The following is a 20518-nucleotide window of genomic DNA, read 5'->3' as shown; positions in this document are numbered from 1 at the left end:
AGAGAAAGTATTATCACATGAAACGAAGCAACAACTTACATTGAAAGAAATGTTTAATAAAGTAAACAAATAAATATTAAGCTTTTTCTTTTTGTAAATTTTGATACCCTTTAGATCATAATTGTTCTTTTTCATAAATTACGGTTTCATATTTTAAATTTTGTAATTTGTGCATGCCATCTTACCAGATTTAAACTGATAATCTATAATCCGGAAAAATCGATAATCCGGAATCGCCGAAGTCCCGACGAGTCCGGATTAACGACTTTTGACTGTAGTACTAATTGAACTAGACAACCGAAAGTGACTTAACTGGCCAATAGGCAAAGTCACAAAATTGTTTCCAAGTAGAGATGTTTGTACTTGTGTGGCAGAGGTAAAAACCTCCTCAGGAACTTTTGTACAACCGATTCGTAAACTTTGCCATTTGGAGATATCTAAGAATGATGACCCAGCAATCCAGCTGATGAACTGTATGAACACTTTTCACAACTCAATTTTAAAACTTTAACTTTTTTTTGGCTTGAAATTTTCATAGATATTAGTTTTATTTCATTCTATTATTTTTGAGTAATGATGTAAATTTAATTTGTGCACACGTGCAGTGCTGATAAGGACCACGTGTTTCTGAGACACTCCTTCTCCTTTATTTTCTTCTTTCTAGGTATTTCTTTCTCCTGATGAGGAGGGACCTTTAGCTGCCCTCGAAATCGATTGAGTGTTTCATTACGCTAAATACAAGGTTGTTTTTACGATTTTGATTGTCACATTAGCGTGCTTTTCTTCTAGTCTAGTATGTTAAATGTTCATCTAAAGTTTCTTTCCCTTGCTAGAGGGCGCTAAAGGTTCCATTAGTGAGAGAAATCGAAACTTTGTTTTTATTATTCTTTTCTTTTTGTAAACAATAGATAGTTCGGTTTCGAATCCGTGTGATAGACGGATAAATTGTTTCGTGCAGCCATAAGAGAAAAAGAGGCTGTACAAGAAAATGTATTTAAATCTTAATTTTTTCCTTTTGAATGTTTGATGTAAATAAAATGTGATGTCAAGAAAATAGAATTGTGGTTTTTCTGTAAAGAAGATTGCCAGCTGAAACATCACGTCAGATTTAACAATGCATCAGAACAGGTAAATGAATTTTGTTCTTGTTTTTTAATTAGTAATATAAAAAGAACCTGCATACATCAGTGGATTCTGACAACTTCGATCAACAGTAGTTGATTAATTACGTAATATTATTCTTAAAGAGAATGCCATTTGCAATGATGTCATCACAAAACCCAGCTTTTTATGAATGAATTTTAAGAAATTAACAATTCAAAATAAGATATTTTAAGAAATAATAACAATTTCGAGTACTGCATTTCAGAAAGAGTAGCATTCAGATCAATGAATTATAATCTAGCACTTTAGAGATTCACACAGTGAAAATCCAAGTAATTTCAATCAATTTGTGGGTCGGGCGCACACACAAAATTAGAAGTCATTCAGTGTGCCCAAAGCGCACTTTGATTGAATAGAGATTTGATGGCACACTGATTGAATAGAGCTTCGAAAAGAGTGCTGAAACGAGCATTGCTGAGAAGCGCGTAAAAGAGAAAGATATTTTGCCTATGATTAAAAAACACTAGATTCTGAATACAGTAGCATATTTAGCATTACCCAGGGTGTGCCACGGCGAGATTTGCTACTCTACCCCCCTAAAAAGCTCTTTTTTCGGTTATATGATGATTACATGTGTATGAATGGAAAAAAAAAATAGCTTGGGTATATGATATTTACATTTCATATTTACACTTTAGTCTATTTTTTTCATGGTGGTATTTTTCGAAGAAAGTGACACCACCTTTGAAAAAGCACAACCCAATATTGCATGTTTTGCACATGTACCTGGATCTATATCAGATTCACTATCTGAAAGCTATTCGTGTAGCACTTTCAGTGCTTCAAAAATGGTCAGCCCTCTCCGATCCCTTTGGAAAATTATTAAAAATCCGAAAAAAATAAACTAATATTATATCTACAATTAGAAATTATAAACTATAAAATAAAATTAAATAAACATCTACAACTCAAAACTATCAATCGCAGCACTAGCGAAACTTTGAACAAAAGCTAAAGAGAAAAACCAAACAGCTAACTGATAAAATTACCGTTGATCTTCAGAATATCACCCCAACAATTTGTCAGTTGATAACCAAACGTCCCCCCCCCCCAAAAAAAAAAAAGAGGGAAAGAGAGAAAAGAAGAAAGAGAAAAACAGGAAATGAAACACAGATGTGGACCCACATTTCTGTTGTCAATGAACTGACCGATGAGATGCGGAGAAACAAAGAATAGAGACTCTAAGTTGTCCTAGATTACTGGTAAGCCCAGTCTGGGCACACCTGGGGTTCGCTGTTTGATTTTAAGCAAGATTTCAAGGTAAAAATTTAAAACTAATATCGAATAAGGAGATTAGCATACAGTCAAAAAATAACATAGAAATTTCTTTTCAAACAATTCCTTTTACAACCTAAAAAAAATCTGGAAGATTTCTTTGAAAAATGAGGGTCTTAAAAAACTAAACATGGCTAAAATATATGGACCGGTCTGTGTTGAGCTGTCATCTACTATAAATAGAGAAGGTTCAGAATAACCTATAAATCCTTTTTCATTCAATTTTTCTTTGCATACAGAAGGAAATTTTTAGGTGTGCCACAAAGGGTTAAGTATTCTTAAGAACTTAACAGAATAAAATCAGAAAAATTACCTAATTTATTGAGTAAAGCTGAATCACTAATTAAATTTTATGTATTTTAAAAAATTACTATAGTTTTAAAATTTAAAGCTATTCATTTGTATCAGTTCAATATACTTTCATCAAGGAAAAGAAATAGGTTGGTACTTAATGCTACAAAACTCAATAAATGAAAATCATACTGATAACAGTAACATTTCAGTAATCACTCCCATGAAGGATTTAATTTTAAAATTAAAAAAAAAAAATAAATAAAAATAAATAAAACCATGACTCGAAATTATGAACTTTTTATCACAATGCTTTCTGTAAAAAACAGAGCCTTTTTAAAAATTAGTGTAAGAAATAAACTTCTTTATAACAACAGAGCTTATTTACAAACAAACAGGCATTCAGTATGAAGTTAGTGCTTTAAACATTATCAAAAAATTAGAATTTTTTAATACTAAAAGAAAATTTAAAGAAAAATCAGCAATAAAAATAAAGATTTAAAAGTCAATCTTTTAGTTTAAATTCTCTCTTTTCAGTTGTATTCCTTTAAATACACACACACACACACACACACACACAAAAAAAAAAAAAAAAAAAAAAAAACTCGGATTTTAAATTTACATTTAAATATTTGTTTCGATTGTTAGTCTTTCACCATTCAAAATTCTTAACAAATCATACTTGTACAACAGATATTGTTTGAATAAAGAAGCATTAAAAATAAATAAATATAAACTACAAAAATGAAAGTTAATAAAATTTTAAAGGTTAATTTCTTAATTCTTCATAATAAATAAAAAATATGATATTGATGATCAAAGGATTTTCTTTTTGAATACAAATGAAAATATGTTTTAATGATATTAAACGGAATACACCTTTAAAAAAGAATACTAGTGCTGAAGTAGCTGTATTACATATTCACTAAGCAACTATTGCACAATATACAATTGCTTATTCAACTATATTCCTGCAAAGTTCTTCAAATCAATAAATAACATTTCATGGACAATTACTTATTTAATATTTTCATTTTAAGAGAGTGTTATTTAACAAAGTTTTCATTTTCAAATTCTTGATATAGTGATAATACAAGATAGATAGTAAGGGCAAATAAAAATCAGTGGCGATATTTTAATGCTTGCTTTTTACTATAAAACTATACAGATAAGGTTGATTGTTGATTAATAGACCAAGGCAAAGCATGCGAGAGACATCTGCCTCACTTGCTTTGCTTAAATCAATAAACCAAGCAAGAACAGGGATTCTTTCATGAACTCTCTGCCACCTATGCCTTCATGGAGGATTTCCCAGGTGGAATTAGCTTGTATTCTAGTTATATATGGGATAACCATGAAAACCAATCACGCAGCCAGCCTGTTCACCCAAGATGCCACCCAGACGGTGTAGTAGTTAGTGACCCTTACTGTTGTAGTGAAGAGCCCAGATTCAAATCCTGGAGAAGGTATGGATGTTTGGCAGCATACAGGGTCTGCATGACAAGAGGGCACTCTAAATACAAGACAAGCCGAATTTACCTCAAGAGGATGCTGGTGAGGAAAGAGGGGTGAGACCCTCAAACTGGCTCTCTCAAGTGCTATCTATCAAAATTCAAAATTGGACTGGAAGTTTACCAGTTAGGTTCAACAATACCTTATATGGCTAGCTTCTACCTACACCTGTTCATCTGACATTGATCCTGGGTTGAGCTTTTATCATTCAGAGGTCTTAGCCACTCAGTTATTTTCATGAAGGACTTTCTAAAGAAATGTATTATCTGGTCATGACATTTAGATTTAGCCAGATCATTTGCTGGAATTCTAGATCAGTGAGGAGTGGATTATTTAATTAGGAAAATGCATACAAGTATTATCTGCTAATTTTCAAACCAGTTTTGTTCAAAAGTGTCCTGGTGGATGAAAATCCAATCATCTAGAGAACTTTTAGAACAGATATTCAGAAATCTCTATATGATTAGATTTCTATTATAAATGTTGTGAGTGTTCTCATTCCTACATACATTCTTGCTAACGATTTTAAGAGATTTTAAGTGTTCTCATCCCTGCAATGGTAACTTCCTTGTATTATCCAGAATCTGAGCCCAGTGGCTTGACATTTAGATAGGCTGTGCTAATCATTTCAACGAGACAACTTTACATAGGTAAGAACCTCATGTAGAAAATAAATATTATAGAACAGTTACAATACGGAATTTTTCAAGTATAACTGAAAACATAAGAGAACTACAATATTAAAAATGGAAAAATATAAAAGGAAATATTTGATTCCTACTCTACTGATTTTTGATAACAATTTTTCAAAGTTTTGTTTTCTTTTAGTGCAGAAGATTAAATGCCTGTTACTTATAATTAACGCATATTTGCAGTTTTCACATGCAGTAACATATTGATAATAGCATCCTTATATTTCTGTTATGTGACTACATGTTACAGCATATATAACAGTATTCTGTTTATTACACATTTAATGCTGTTCAATTTTGCTTTCCTTTGACAATTTTTTTTCCATTTCCTTTTACTACTTTTTTTTTTCCCATTTCCATTTCCTTTTATACTGTTCAACTTTGTTCTGCATAATCTCAGTTTTCATATGTTAAGAGCTATTAGCATATACACATCACATTTTCTAGATACTCACATTTACTTTTTGACAGTAACATTGAGGGGGGATTCCTATTTACAGATTTAAAAGGTTCTGCCCACATTTCACGGATGTGAAGTGCAATTGTCAATAACTATAAGGAAGTTACATTTTCTTGATAGCATCATCTCTGGTTATAATTTTGTACTATTTTTAAAATATATTGTTGTGTGCATACGGGTTCATAATAGATTGAATGCACGCAAAACCGATGATAGCTTGATAAAATTAATTTTATCAACAGTAACACTTCACAGAATTTTCCACAAAAATACTTGTATCCAGATCTTTACAGTATCACACAGTACAATCAGTAACTACACTTCAAACTGTTGGTATGTATATAGTGATGGACTGTCGCCAATAGCACGATAAACTGTATGAACTAGAAACCCTGCAAAAGAGTTAACTGTGTAACTCTCTTAGTCTTTACACTTACTTTTCTCAAGGCCGCGAGTTTGACATCCTTGTCGTACATCAATCATCCAAGAGTTTTATTTTCGACATCAGAGCAAGTAATCACCTGGTAAATAATAAGAAATATTTCACGGAATGTAAACCCATAAATCCGTCAGATATTATAACTGCGAATGGGCAATGTATTAAATCAACGGCGATAGGAACTGTCCGTTTTAAAACATTAAATGCTAAACAAAAAATAACTGAAGTTCTCTTATCGGAAGTTTTATACACTCCTGAATTAGAAACGAATTTAATCTCAATTAAGAAAATAACAGAAAAAGGACTTTCAGTTCTGTTTGAAGGAAATAAATGTATGATCATGAAAGGAGATCAGATTATTCTAGAATGTCATGCAACTAATAATCTTTACCAAATTAAACCAATAGACAGGAATAATGAACCATCAGCTCATGTAGCATTTCAGTGCAAAAATGAGAACTGTGTTCAACTTTGGCATAGACGCCTTGGTCCCAGAAACGATGACACAATCAAGCAACTTGTAAACAAAGAACTCGCTGAAGGAATTAAACTAGATAATTGTAAACATGATACAAAATGCATTCAGTGCATAAAATGTAAACTAACTGATTTCCCGTATCCCAAAGAATCGAAATTCAGAGCATCTAAACCGCTAGAACTCGTTCACACTGATGTTTTAAGGACCAGTACAAACACTGTCTGTCAGTGAATACCTATACTTTGTAACTTTTATTGATGATTACAGCAGGTTCACAATGATTTACCTAATGAAAAAGAAAAATGAAGTAATTTCTAAACTAAAACAATTTATTGCTCTTACAAACAATAAATTCGGGAGAAAGGTAAAAACGCTAAGAAGTGATAACGGTGGTGAGTGCACAAGTAAGGAACTTGAAGAATATTTTATAAAACATGGTATAAATCACCAGCTTACTGTACCATATTGTCCAGCACAAAATGGAGCATGTGAGCGCAAAAATAGGTCTTTGATGGAGATAACAAGATGTCTTTTAGCTGACTCAGGTCAACCTCATAGATACTGGGCTGAAGCAGTGCTGACTGCAAATTATTTACAGAATTGTATGCCTACAAAACCAAATGCAAAAACTCCATACGAATTATGGAATAACAAGAAACCCAACCTCTCTCCTCTGAGGACTTTCGGGTGCAAGGCTTTTGCTTACATCCATAAATCTAAAAGAGGTAAATTGGATGATACTGCTATAGAAGGAATACTCGTCGGCTTCAACAGCAATGAGCCCGTAAGCATCTGTATAAACCAGGATGAAGAAAATTCTAAGGAAGAAAGCTCAAAACGGGAAGAAATAAAATTGGAAGACCCCGAAGAGGAAGAAATATCAGAACACGAAGAAGAACCTTTGGAACTCAGAAGATCGAACAGACTCACAAAAGGTAAACCTCCTGATCGCTACGGATTCCATGCCAAATATCAAATCTCCTCCGAACCCAAAACTTGGAAGGAAATTCAAAGTTTGGAAGAAAATGAAAAAAAAAAAAAAAAAAAAAAAAAAAAAGGCACGCTAACAGCTGTTCAAGAAGAAATTAATTCACTAGAAGAAAACAACACTTGGGAATTAGTTGATTTACCAAAAGGAAGAAAACCAATAGGATGCAAATGGTCTTTCAAGACAAAGCTTAATGCAGAAGGAAAAATTGAAAGATACAAAGCCGGATTAGTCGCAAAAGGATTTAGCCAGAAGTTTGAATCTGACTATGATGAAACCTTTGCTCCTGTAGTAAAATACACAACGCTACGAGCCTTCGTGTGTGCAGCTTCGTATAAAAACATGTCTGTCAGACATATCGATGTCAAAACAGCTTTCCTTCATGGAGAACTAGAAGAAGAAATTTACATGACTCAACCCGAAGTATACTCAAAAGCTGGAAATGAAAATAAAGTTTGCAAGCTGAAGAAATCTATATATGGTTTAAAACAAGCCGCTAGAGCTTGGAATCTGAAAATTGGAAAAATACTTCTAAACATGTCATTTAAACAAAGTAAAGCAGACCCGTGCTTGTTTTACAAAAACATCAATGGAAAATTCACGTATATAATATTATATGTAGATGATATGCTTGTAGGAAGTGAAAGAGAAGAGGATGTAATGGAAACAATCCAACAATTGAACGCTAAATTCGAAATCAAAAACCTAGGAGAAGTCACCTACTACCTCGGCATAAACATTGAAAGATTTAAGGATGGAACTTTTGCCAAAAACCAAAAGAATAAAATCGAAGAAATTGTTCACAAGTTTGGACTTCAGAATGAAAAACCAACATATACGCCAATGGAAACAAATTACTGCAAACTAGAAGCTGAAGATGATCTTCTAGAGGATAATACAGAATATAGACAAGCAAGTAGGGGCATTATTATATATTGCAACAATCAGCAGACCAGATATAGCATGTGCAGTCAATCTACTGAGAAGAAACGAAAAACCTCGGAACACAGATTGGAATGCTGTCAAGAAAGTCATTCGATATTTGCACACAACTAAAGACTTTAAGTTGGTCTTTAACAGAATACAAGAACCTATACTAACTGCATATTCGGATGCAGATTGGGCAAATGACAGAACAACAAGAAAATCCATTAGCGGATACATATTCAAACTAGGAAATAACTGCATTTCATGGAGCAGCAAACGTCAAAACTGCATTGCACTATCTTCAACTGAAGCAGAATATATTGCGGCAGCTAATACAGCACAAGAAGCACAATGGCTGTTAAATTTGCTTAAAGATCTAGGACTAAAACAAAATATGCCGATTACTCTCTATGAAGATAACAAATCATGCATCAAACTATCACAAACAGAGAAAAATAGCTCCAGAACAAAGCATATAGGTGTGAAATACCACTACTTGCGTGAACTTCAACAAAACGGGATCCTCAGCCTAGACTATTGCAGAAGCTCTGACATGATTGCGGATCTACTCACCAAATCACTAGGCAAACCTGTGTTCGAGAAACTTCGAAAATCGCTGCAAATGGCGATCCTGCCCATCAAGTAGGGGTGTTGGTATGCATATAGTGATAGACTGTCGCCAACAGCACGATAAACTGTATGAACTAGAAACCCTGCAAAAGAGTTAACAGTGTAACTCTCTTATTCTTTACACTTACTTTTCTCACTCCTTCAGTAAAGGACAGTGACACTCTCTATAATATAACTCCCTTTTTTTCAATATGTATTTGGAATACTAACGAATTTTTATCAATTTCTCATGTATTAATAAAGAATGTGTTTTGTGATCTTACAATTTCCATCTACACCTATTTTGGATTACAAGTTAATGAGGTATGATCTCGCTTGATGCTGCACTGGATAGAAGGTAAGAAGAATCATTTTACTCTCTATTTTTTTATTAATTTGTTGTGAAATTTTGAGGCTATAAAAATGTTTTACAACACAAACTACTAAGAACCTTAAACACAAGACAATGCAAAGTACATCCAAAAGCCGAAGCTCTCTTGAATACCTCAATACTTTGATTTCAGATCTGAACTAACAATTGAGAAACTGATGCTCTCTCTGGTCTTATAAAGTTTTCCACTAGCCACCAAAAATTCTCTAGCATTTTCTGCTTCTTGAAATATGAGGGCCAGTGTGGTTACAGTTAATATAGGAATCAATTACAGATATTCAATTACAATATCCATTACAATTACACAGGGACTGGACCATAATGTCACCAAATGCTCGCCAAGTTTGGCAATTTCTTGCTAAATAAGCAAGATAGTCATTTACTCAATGTTAAATAGACTTACCCCTGTATTCTTATTTTTCTGGCAGAGCATCATTTCTCTCAAGCTTTTCATGTTATTGGGTTGGAGGGAAAGTTCTGTCGTATTTTAAAGAAAATATTTGAATTCATTTATAAAATATGTGTTTAATATTAATCAATTATATATGCTCCGTTATTTGTTACAACCTGTTGCCATCTTCCAGGTAACCTGTAAATTCCTGTTTTGTAGAAGTTCTCATCCATGGAGTTAAAATAGTCAGCAACTGCCTTAGAAACACTTTCAAAAGACTTGAATTTTTTTCCCGTTAGATAATTTTGCAGAGATCTGAACAGGTAATAATCAGAGGGTGCAATGTCAGGTGAATACGGGGGGTGACTAAGGATTTCCCATCCTAACGCATTCAGTTTTTGTAGTGTCACCACTGCAGTATGCGGGCGAGCATTATCGTGATGGAACAATATTCCTTTTCTGGACGCTAATGCTGGCCTTTTTTCTTTGATAGCTGCATTCAATTTATCCAGCTGATTGCAGTACATATCCGCGTTGATGTTTTTTCCCTGTTTCAGCAACTCGTAATACACTGGACCTTTCCTGTCCCACCACAAACAAAGCAGTACTTTTCGTTGATGGATACTTGGTTTTGGAACTGTTGCTGATGATGTTCCTGGTTTGCAGTAAGATTTTTTTCTTTTAATATTCTCGTAAAGAATCCACTTTTCATCTCCAGTAACCAGCCTGTCCAAAAACGGCTCCACATTGTGTCTAATCAGATGTGATGAACATATTCTTACACGATCAGACAAATTCTTTTCCGTTAATTCATGTGGAACCCAAATACTTTGCTTTAACACAAACCCAAGAGATTTAATGTGATCTCCAACAGTTGTATGATGAATGCCAAACTCTTCTGCAATTTCTCGACTTGTTAAATGTGGATTATTTTCCAACATGGATCGCAAAACATCATTATCGATCTTGGATGGTCGTCCAGATCGAACACTTCCTTTGAGGCTTAGGTCCCCGGAACGAAATTTGCTAAACCATCTTTGACAAGTACGAACATTTACAATATCTTTTCCAAATACCGCACATAAATTTTTACATGCAACAGATGCGTTGCTTCCTTTTTGGAATTCATATAAAATGCAGTGTCGTAAATGCACTTTATCTACCGACATGTTTTTTTCTTTAAATATTACAAGTAAATGATGAACGGTAAAAAAGGGCACCTTTTATATTATACAGCAGCTAAAAAAAAAAAAAAAAAAATCCGATTGACTCACTAGCCAGATGTTTTTTTTATTTACAAGAAAAATCACCTGCCTATTTAAAATACGACAGAACTTTCCCTCCAACCCGATACATTATACAGAAAATTGCAACAATTTCACATAAAATGTTACCGAAATTATCCATGTATGTACAAAATTTGTAACCATATCCTATTTTATCAAAAGGTTTTCACATTTTACAAGGGTGCAGGCAAAGGTTAACAATTTTAAAATAGCACAGACTTGGAGATTTTTCCTAATGCAAAGATGAGAAAGGATTTTAGTTCTGCTGAAAAGCATTGAGGTCTAATTATACTTACATCTATCCACTTTTCATTTTCGGAAAAAAATCAGTTAGCTGTTTCTTAGAAAAAAGCTCACCTTTAACACCATCCAAGCTTAAAAAAAGTCACTACAGCATGACTTTTGATTTTTGATGCTAACTGATATATTGTTATGCTAAGAGAAAAACTTCATTAGGGTTATGCAGTGATGGGCTATAAATATTTTAACAAAGAGCTCACATTTTATGTTATAAAACATAATATCAAACTTTAATTAAATATTTTAATTTTTAACAAAACAGAAAATACAAATAATTATGCCTGTCTCCAAAAACTACATAAAAAAAGACTATAAAATTTTAAAAATAATCACCAAATTATACTAAGTGATGGGCAAATTTAATTATGCTACACTTATGTCAGACGCTGTTACATATATTTTCTTTTGTTTTTCACATCAGTTGATCTTTAGCAGTTCGTTACTTTAAAATAAGAACTTCACAGTTATTTTCTGTTGTCCAACTTCTCTTATAACTATGGGAAAGGCAGTCATAGCAGACAATTTGATTCACCTAATTTTTTACTCCATTTCCATTTAGCATGTTTCACTTCACAAAGGCTCGTTGAAATATAAACTTAAATGAGGTGAAGAAAATAAGTACTGAATGGTGATGATGACACATAACAAGTTTGTACATCAGAAAGGCTGGCAACAGCCTTAAAGTGTTTGGTTTATAGTAACAGGCTATAGAAATGTTTCAAAAACAAGTGTTGATTTTTTTCAAAAATGTTTTTATGTGAGGTCGAGGATTAAATTCATTTCAAAATTTTCTATTTAAGGAAAGAGTTCTTATAAATTTATTGCACAGTCAAAGAAGATCAAAGATCTTCATTTGCTGAAATAATTTGAAAGGCAACAAAAAATTTATTGAAAATAGATGGAATTATTTAGCATCTGTTTTTATTTTAGTTTGTCTACAATGTATTTGACCGAATTTTCATGAAACGAGATGAGACTCGTAATTCTCAGAAGAAGAAAGACTACAAGTCAAAGTATGATAATGATATACACAAAACATAAAATTTTTCTTGGAATAAATAAATAAGCAAAGAAAAGGAACATAAGGCTCACAAATTAGAGACAAATTTAGCAATGAACTCACAAGAACTGCCCAAAGTTTACCACTCGAGTTATAGAAAATTATTTGGGAATTCTTTATTGGTCATGTATCAAGAATTGTAATAACATGCATCAACAGCAAAATTAAATTTGAAATTAAAGAATGCATTGATTTGGAAATAAAATATGCAAATATTTTAGATAAACAAATCACTAACATTAAAATTCAGAGCCAAGGAGTAATTGTTTTGTCATTCCAAATGAATTGTCCTCGGGGTGAATTGATATTTGGTGGCAAAAGTGCACAATAAGTTGGAGCTTCAGCACCTGCAAAATACGTCTGTATTAGTTAAAAAAATAAATAAATAAATAAATAAAGTATAGCAATGGTATAAAAATACAAGTTCAAAATTAATTGTAAACAAAACACTGAATTTAAAGACTTACTTTTAGGAGCAAGATTAGTGCTTAAATAGACACTTAAGCTTTGAATGTTTAGAATGTCAAGCCTGTTTTTCAAATTATGTGAGTTTTAACTGAGTAGTTAAAATACAGAAAAAGAGAATGGTTACATTGCTTAGTACTTTGAAATTCAATGCAAAAGCAAAGAAAGTTAGATCTTTCTTTAAAAGACCATTCCTTGGAGTTCCATATGACATTCTGAGAATGTACAGAAAAAGGAAATTCAAGTATTAACATCGTCTCTTATTATATTGATACCAGCTGGGTGAACAGGCTCTGGAATTTGAATTGTTTCATTAAAAGAAAACAACAGGATGAAAATACAAGTTGAAAATGACAAAGCAAGAGAAATTCTTTTTGAAATAGTGACACGAAAAACTAAGTATATGTAATTGAGATATCCTGATACTTTAGAAGGTAGTGTGATTAATGGAATGATGTGTTATCCAGGTGATGGCTTAAAATGTTTCTTAAAAATTATATTTTTTAAACAGATTTTGTCCTCTCAACAAATACATGTCTGTACATAATTTCACAGAAAAATCAGAAACAAAACACAGCAAACAAATAACTGTCATCTTTTTATTTGATCTAATTATAAGATATGCCTTTATAAATTATGCATTCGTTTTTACAAAATAAATACATGTGTATGAAATGAGTTGTAGTGAGATAGCAAATCAGTCCCTTCAGGATTTTGTAGAAAGATTAGGTTTTTACTTCCTTGTACGAAGTAAATAGGAAGTATTGTAATCGCGAAAAGTTTCAGGCAACATATTTCAACGAAAATATCCATTTTGACCGCTATCGAATGCAATTTAACGATGTTTTTTCGTTATATCTGTATGTAAGGACAAATTAAAAGACTCTTTCCCTCCAAAAAAAATTCTAAAACTGCTTTAAAATTAATTCTGAAGAGAATTTTACGTGGCATCTGTAAGAACGTACGTATCTCACATAACTCGAAAACGATTAGCCTCAGAACGTTGAAATTTTGTATATAGGACTGCTATAACATGTAGATGTGCACCTCGTATTTTGGTTGCAATCGGCCGCGCCAAACATATATAAATATATTTATATATATATCCACTCTGTTACCAGGCTCAGTGATCTCAGTTTCTTTACTCTTATATGTTTGTAAATTGTATATTTTTTGCTTTAAAAATGATTGTATTATGTTGTTAAAGGTTTTTATGCCTTTCATAATTCTGGAAGCAATATTTGTACAATTATCAACAATTTAAAAGCTGTTTAAGTGCGGTTAAGTTTTAAATAACATGGCAGACATATTTGTTTACATTTGAAACAGCAGAATTGTAGATTTGTTGCCAATCTAGAGAGACTAAACTTCGCAACACACAAATAATGCTTTTATTTATTATTGCGAATTAAATCATGCTTAATACTTTCTGGAATTTTTTCGAGGAAATAAGTGTTTAAGATTTACTTCGTAATTTTTAATGCAGATATTTGAGTTTTTATGTATTTTTGCCTTGTCGCGAAGTGAGAACTGAATTAATTGAATGAGAAATACTAAATTGTCTGTGAAAAACTGTTTCTTTTCTGTTTTGTTTGCTTAATTTCTTTCATACATCGTTTTAGTTTTATTATAGTATTTGAATAGAACATGTGGCAACGATAATTCTTCAAATGATATAAATTGTGTGCATTCAGAGTGTCGTTATACAGTCAGAAGTCGTTAATCCGGACTCGTCGGGACTTCGGCGATTCCAGATTATAGATCATCAGTTTAAATCTGGTAAGATGGCATGCAGAAATTATAAAATTAAAAATATGAAACCGTGATTAATGAAAAAAAGAACAATTATGATCTAAAGGGTATCAAAATTTACAAAAAAAGCTTCATATTTATTTGTTTACTTTATTAATAAACATTTCTTTCAATGTAAGTTGTTTAAGTTGCTTCGTTTTTTATGTGATAATACTTTCTCTTTAATTCTATAAACAGACATAATTTCTTGTTCAGTTACAAAGTTCCGCTGTTCAAGTCCTATAATTGCTGTGTCGTGAATACCGACTAATTCGTCAATCAAAATTTTTTCGTTTTTAATAACATCTGTGTCACTTTCTTCGCTATCGGAAGCGAATTATAATGACGAGGAATTTGATTTAAATCATATCAAAGACGGAGTACATCGAGATAAAATACTACATTTAGTAAGGAATTATAAGCCAAATAAAATAAAAAAATCTGCCCTGAAGATAAGGATAGTGCTGACAGATCAACTTCCAATTCATCGCGCACTGAGGCGTCCCCCCTCCCCCGCCGCAGATCAGCATGAAATTGATAAACAGATTTCGGAATGGTTAAATAAACACAGGATATGCCTTTATCCATTTTTTGCAGCAATTCCACTGTTTGTTTAATGGACTTCGAAACATACTTTCGCTTTGTAGATCTTTTACATATTAGTAAATATATATCAGAAATTCTATTTGACATAATCGAAAGTTCAAGCTTACTTTTATAAAATTGCTCTAACAGTCTGCAAAAAATAATAAGCCAGATCCAATTCGAAGATTAAGGAACAACGCAATCTGCAACATTAACTGAATTAGATAATTTTTACCTTATACTGTCCGTTATACATTAAACGCGCATTCGTAAACGTATTTTGTGCATGTGCAGACCTATATTCGCAGACATAAAGGTCGTACGCGCATGCGTCAACGCGACACATGCGCAGAAAGTTTGTAGCTTTGAGGTCCGGATTATGGGTGTCCGAATTAATGACTTTTGACTGTAGTACACAAATATAGTGAATTTTAAAGAGTGCATTTATTCTATTGTGGTTTATGCGCTGTCGACGAAGTAGATTTAATTCAATCCAATCAAGTTAAATGAAATTCAAGAAAAAAATGTGTGTAATTTAATATTCCGTACAAGGAAGTCATGTGGTGTGTACACATCAGATTTTTTTTTTTTTTTTTTTTTTTTGGAAGTAGAAGAGATGAAAACTGAGCAATGCACTTGCTGGGGCTCAAACCACGGACCTCTCGAATATGTGCCAAGAGTGTTGACCACTACACCACGAAGGCAGGAGGAATACCTTATATACTCCCCCCCTTTTAAAGGGTGACTGGAGATAAAGAGACCCAACTGCCAAATCCTGGTGGTGGAGAATCATCATCCACCATCTTTTTTATTTTGGGCACCACTGTAGAGACATTAGGATATTTCGAAGCAGGAGACATGAAAAATGAGCAACGCTCTCGCCGGGACTTGAACCATGGACCTCTTGAATATGCGCCAAGTGTGCTGACCACTACACCACAAAGGTATGCTAAGAAGGCGGGAGAAATACCTTATAACTTTATCACTTTTCTATCCTCACCTACGAGTGTCGACCATTGTGTAATGTGGATTTATCACATCAATTATGATTGAACCCTTCTTCTTTGAGGAAATGTGTGGTTCTGCTATTCAAACTGTCAGTATGACAGGTTCAAGTGATTCTGACTTGTTACGGAACCGCATCAGCCTTAGTCTGGTTGATAAACAACCGTCGGAAGATATGACTTTTATGTAGGATGGCATTCCACCTCATATTGCTACACGTGTGAAAGATCTCTTGCACACATCATTTGGTAAGGATCACTTGCTGAGAAGCCATTTCCATCATGCTTGGCCTCTCAGTCCAAAAATTTTCCTGGGCCCCTTTCCCAATAAATTTAATGTGTTTAAAAAAAAAAATCAAGGATTCCAGGAGACAATGTTTTGATGATGATTTTTATCACATCTGGATTAATTGTTAAAAAATAAAAGCACGTTCTTAGGGAACCAGTTGAAAGGTACGTAACATGAAGAAAGAATAAAAAGGAAAATAATTTCCCTTTGACAAACTGGTAAAATGAAAATTTGCTTTAGTCTGGGTCTTTGATGTCAGATGATTTTAATTCAGTTTACTTAAGACTACTTAAGACTTTTTGTGTGAGTGCAAGAGACAGATTTTTCTCTCCTTTCACTGAGATGCATACTGATAATAAATGAATATGTCGATATAAAAAAAGGAACATGTTGACGTATAGCATTAAGAAAAGGAAGAAAGCCTAGATTTCCAGAGATTTTTATATAAAATCCAAGAAGTTTTACATACTAATGTTTTAAATTTTTATATAAAATCTGCGCCTATCTAAGTTTTTCTGCTTAAGTTAGCAAACTTATAAATAATTAGTTATATTATAAACTGACAGACAAGATAATTGATAAACGTACAGAAAAGCTATTACATTAATGTATAGTACTCTGTGATTTACTCAGCTTACGAACATGATTTATGCAATAATATACAAATAATAAATAAGAACTTTTATAATGTAAATGATACATTTGTTAAATATGAAACATATTTATCATAAACTTCATAAAGAAAACTATTTGAACATACAATTTTTTTAGAAAATATGTATTGTACAGTTTTTTCCGTCTTTTTAAAAAACCTTTTGGTACATTAAACTACTTGAATACATGATTTTTATAAAAAATATGAATGCTAAAGGTTTTTACTGTTTCCTTTTAATTTTCCTCAGTCCGTACTGCTCTTCTTCTCTAATTTTTTCCTCCCTCAATAAGTGTAATGATAACATTGGTGGCCAAAATTCATAATAAAGAAAAAAAATCCTTCTTTTAAAATTTGTGTCTCCTAACCTTCATTTCCTCAAAATTATTTATCAATACTTGGACGTCCATTTTCTCAGCCATCTCAGCTTCAACGCTCAATAATGAAAGGTTTGACAACCGATCTTGTGTCATACTGTTACTTAAATACGTTTTTATTATTTTCAGTATTGAAAATGACCTCTCACTCATGGCTGTGGTTACAGGTAATGATAAATACAATATAAGTGAATTGCACACTCCTGAATAACTGCTTGTCATGTCATAATATTTTGCCATTGCTAATTTAGCTAAATCCTTAACGGATTTCAAATTTTGGATTTCTCTTCTGAAAGTATTTATAAATAATAAAAGTATTACTTCCAGTGAAAGTCTTCTTTATATGTTTTCTGTATTTGTAAAACATTATTAATAATTTCCGTATTTGTTAACAATGACAGTGTTTTAGGTTCTTTATTTCTCTTTTATTTTCCAAATTTAGTTTCTATGCCCCATTTATTTGCAATAAACTCAGCTTCTCTCATAATGTCTTCAAACTTGTTTCTCATATCTTGCATATTAATAGAAACGCTTTTTAGATGTTGATGTGCTTCATTCAAGTTGATTGATTTTCGATTGTCGAGCCGATTGACTGGTTGATCGATCGTGCATAATAGCGCAGAATGTGTTTAAAAAATTTTGTTTTTAATTTTGGCCTGTTATGATGTTTCTTAATGTATTTAAACATAGATTATATTTATATTTCATATTTATCATAAAATATTTAATTAAATTAATATTAGTGGACATTTGCATTGTTAATGGTGATAATTTTGGATTTTTCAGATAAATGGATTAAAAGTTTAGCTGAATTGAATTTTTAGCAAGTTTTAAATTATAAGAATTTAGTTTATGATTAATTTAGATATTACAAATCAATAACTTACCTTTATAATGTAGAATTATATTTGAGATCACTTTGAAATTTAATTTTAAAGAAAAACTTCTGTTTGTTCTCACCATAGACTAGAGAAATGGTATTAGAATAAGAACAAGTTTAAGTTCAGTTTACTGTTTTGAGTCATCAGCCAACTTACAAGTATATTTGAGGGGTAGCATTTCTCACTTCAATGCGGTGGCTTAATGAAGAAAGGGACCTGAAATCCCCCTTCAATGCAGCTGTTTAACGAAGAAAGGGACCCCACCTCCACTATAAATTTACAGTGTCTTCCCAAGTTGAGTCACAGTAAAACTTTCATCCAAGACTTTACTGTAAAGATGCCCATTGTCCATTTCTCTTTTAAAATGCTGAAACATCTGTTTTTTTTTCCTTTTTCCCTTCAGACAAATTGTACTATTATTATTGCCATATTCCAATGATACATAATACATCACCTGCAATATCTTTCTACATTTCCTCTGTACTATAAATGTATTTCAGTTAATGTATAATTATTAAATATTTTGACAGTAAAAATTATGGATATTCGAATATTTTTAGGAAATTCTTCACAAGCTTACGATGAAATCATAAACAGATAGAAACAAATTTTATTGATATGTATCCAAAGATCTTTGAAAATGAATGTGTAATACAAAATGGAAATTTTAAAATTAAACACAAAATACTTATGGTATGAGGATTTATCTAAATTTAAATACCCACTATAGCAAAATATGACGATTTCCTTCTAAGTTTCAAGGTCCCAGAAATGTTTAATAATTTAGAGTTAAGCTTATTGACACTAACGTATATTTGAAGATCAGTACTCACACTCTGTTGCATGGTTTCTAAAAGTAGTACACATAAATACTTGTTTAGGAAACCAGTATAAAGTTTCTTCATAATTAGTAAAAATGAAATTGTATGAAATAAGTTTTGCGTAATTCATAGAGAAATGCGCAAAACTTCATTTAATGAAAATAGGTTTGTCGTACCCCAGGTGGATCAGAAAGGAAAAATCAGTTAGGAAAAGCGGCTATATTTTAGGAGCATTAATATTTATGATTATTGTTATCTGTTTTATTTGCATCTTAGAAAGATATTTATGTCTCAGAAATGAATGACCTCAGATTTCCAGTCTTTACATTGCTTATAAATTAAGCAGTATCAATTTTTTTATCTTAATTTATTAATGACAAAAATATAATGTATGAGAATATATATTAACGGAAGCCATTTATGTCTTAGAAAAGTTATGCAGTGATGCCGAAATGAAAGAGAATAATGTACAAAGGGATTTTATGAGTGAAAATCGAATCTTTACTATTAAAACGTGTTAATTAAATTTTTTAATTTGCAAAATTTATTAAAATATTGCAATAACGGGGCAGCATTCTTTTCTGAAATATTCCATTCGTTTGTGTAGTGAAAATAGCAATGTAATTCACGTTCTTTCAGATGTTGAAATGCAACTTAAAACTATTAGGGCAATGCTGCCATTGATATGTTTAATATTTTCAGTAATTAATTTATCGAAATTTACGAAGTAGTATATACTTTTAGTTGTGTGATGCCATTTTTATTATCATTATTATACTATTATTGATGATTTCACGTACTGGATGCTGTGGAAAGTAAGTAAATTGTAAAATTTCATTTCAGATAACGATTAGAAAGTACTCCATGAAGTTGTTCTTACCCTTAGGCAAATAGTCCTCGAGTGCTTTATTATTATATAATAGATCAATTCAATTCCGTTTAAATAACGTACAAACTATTTCGCATTACTCAATTATACGCTTAAATGTTTCACGTTGTTAAAATAAATTGTAATTTATTATATTTTTTCAAACGAAGATTTTGATACGAAGAGAGATTAATATATTACTTTCAAAACAAATTTAATGTCTTCAGAATTATCGTTTACAGATAAGTGTGAATTTTTGGTAGATGGGTACAGGTTACAGGTTAAGAAACACTACAGCTCTTCTCTTTTCTAAAGCAAATTAAGTAAATCCTCAAACGAGTTCTGTGCTTTCAAATTTAATTCTCAGTTAGGGATTTTAAAGAATTATGAGAATATTTTGAAAATTTCGATATGAAAAATTGGATAAATATTTATTTATGCATTATTTCAAGTAAAAATATTCATCCATTCCATTTCCTACCCCCAAGAGTGAAAAAGTAATGAATTTCGATAAATTTAATG

General features: G+C 31.9%; 1 protein-coding gene across 6 annotated transcripts in view; it reads right to left on the bottom strand.

Annotated features, from left to right (window-relative positions):
• LOC118186353 (carbonyl reductase [NADPH] 1-like) overlaps positions 1–20518 on the bottom strand; it is a 99343-nt gene that overhangs the window by 12534 nt on the left and 66291 nt on the right. For 2 of the 6 annotated variants that reach the window (XR_015039613.1, XR_015039615.1), the window contains 2 exons: positions 12502–12610; positions 5832–5915 (listed from right to left, as the gene is read on the bottom strand). Coding sequence is in view for 1 of the 6 variants with exons in the window: in XM_085811277.1 (XP_085667403.1) it covers positions 12510–12610 (101 nt within the window). In the remaining 5 variants the exon portion in view is untranslated. Of the gene's footprint in view, positions 1–5831; positions 5916–12501; positions 12611–20518 lie in introns of those variants that run through there. The other 4 variants (XR_015039614.1, XM_085811277.1, XR_015039616.1 and 1 more) reach the window with 2 other exon arrangements.

This window comes from Stegodyphus dumicola, chromosome 2 (assembly GCF_044657685.1).
Source record: "Stegodyphus dumicola isolate Sdum_Otavi_A_Nest chromosome 2, ASM4465768v1".
NCBI classification, from domain to species: domain Eukaryota; kingdom Metazoa; phylum Arthropoda; class Arachnida; order Araneae; family Eresidae; genus Stegodyphus; species Stegodyphus dumicola.
Note: the sequence above shows the minus strand (reverse complement) of the source record. Positions and strands in the feature narration are given on the sequence as shown.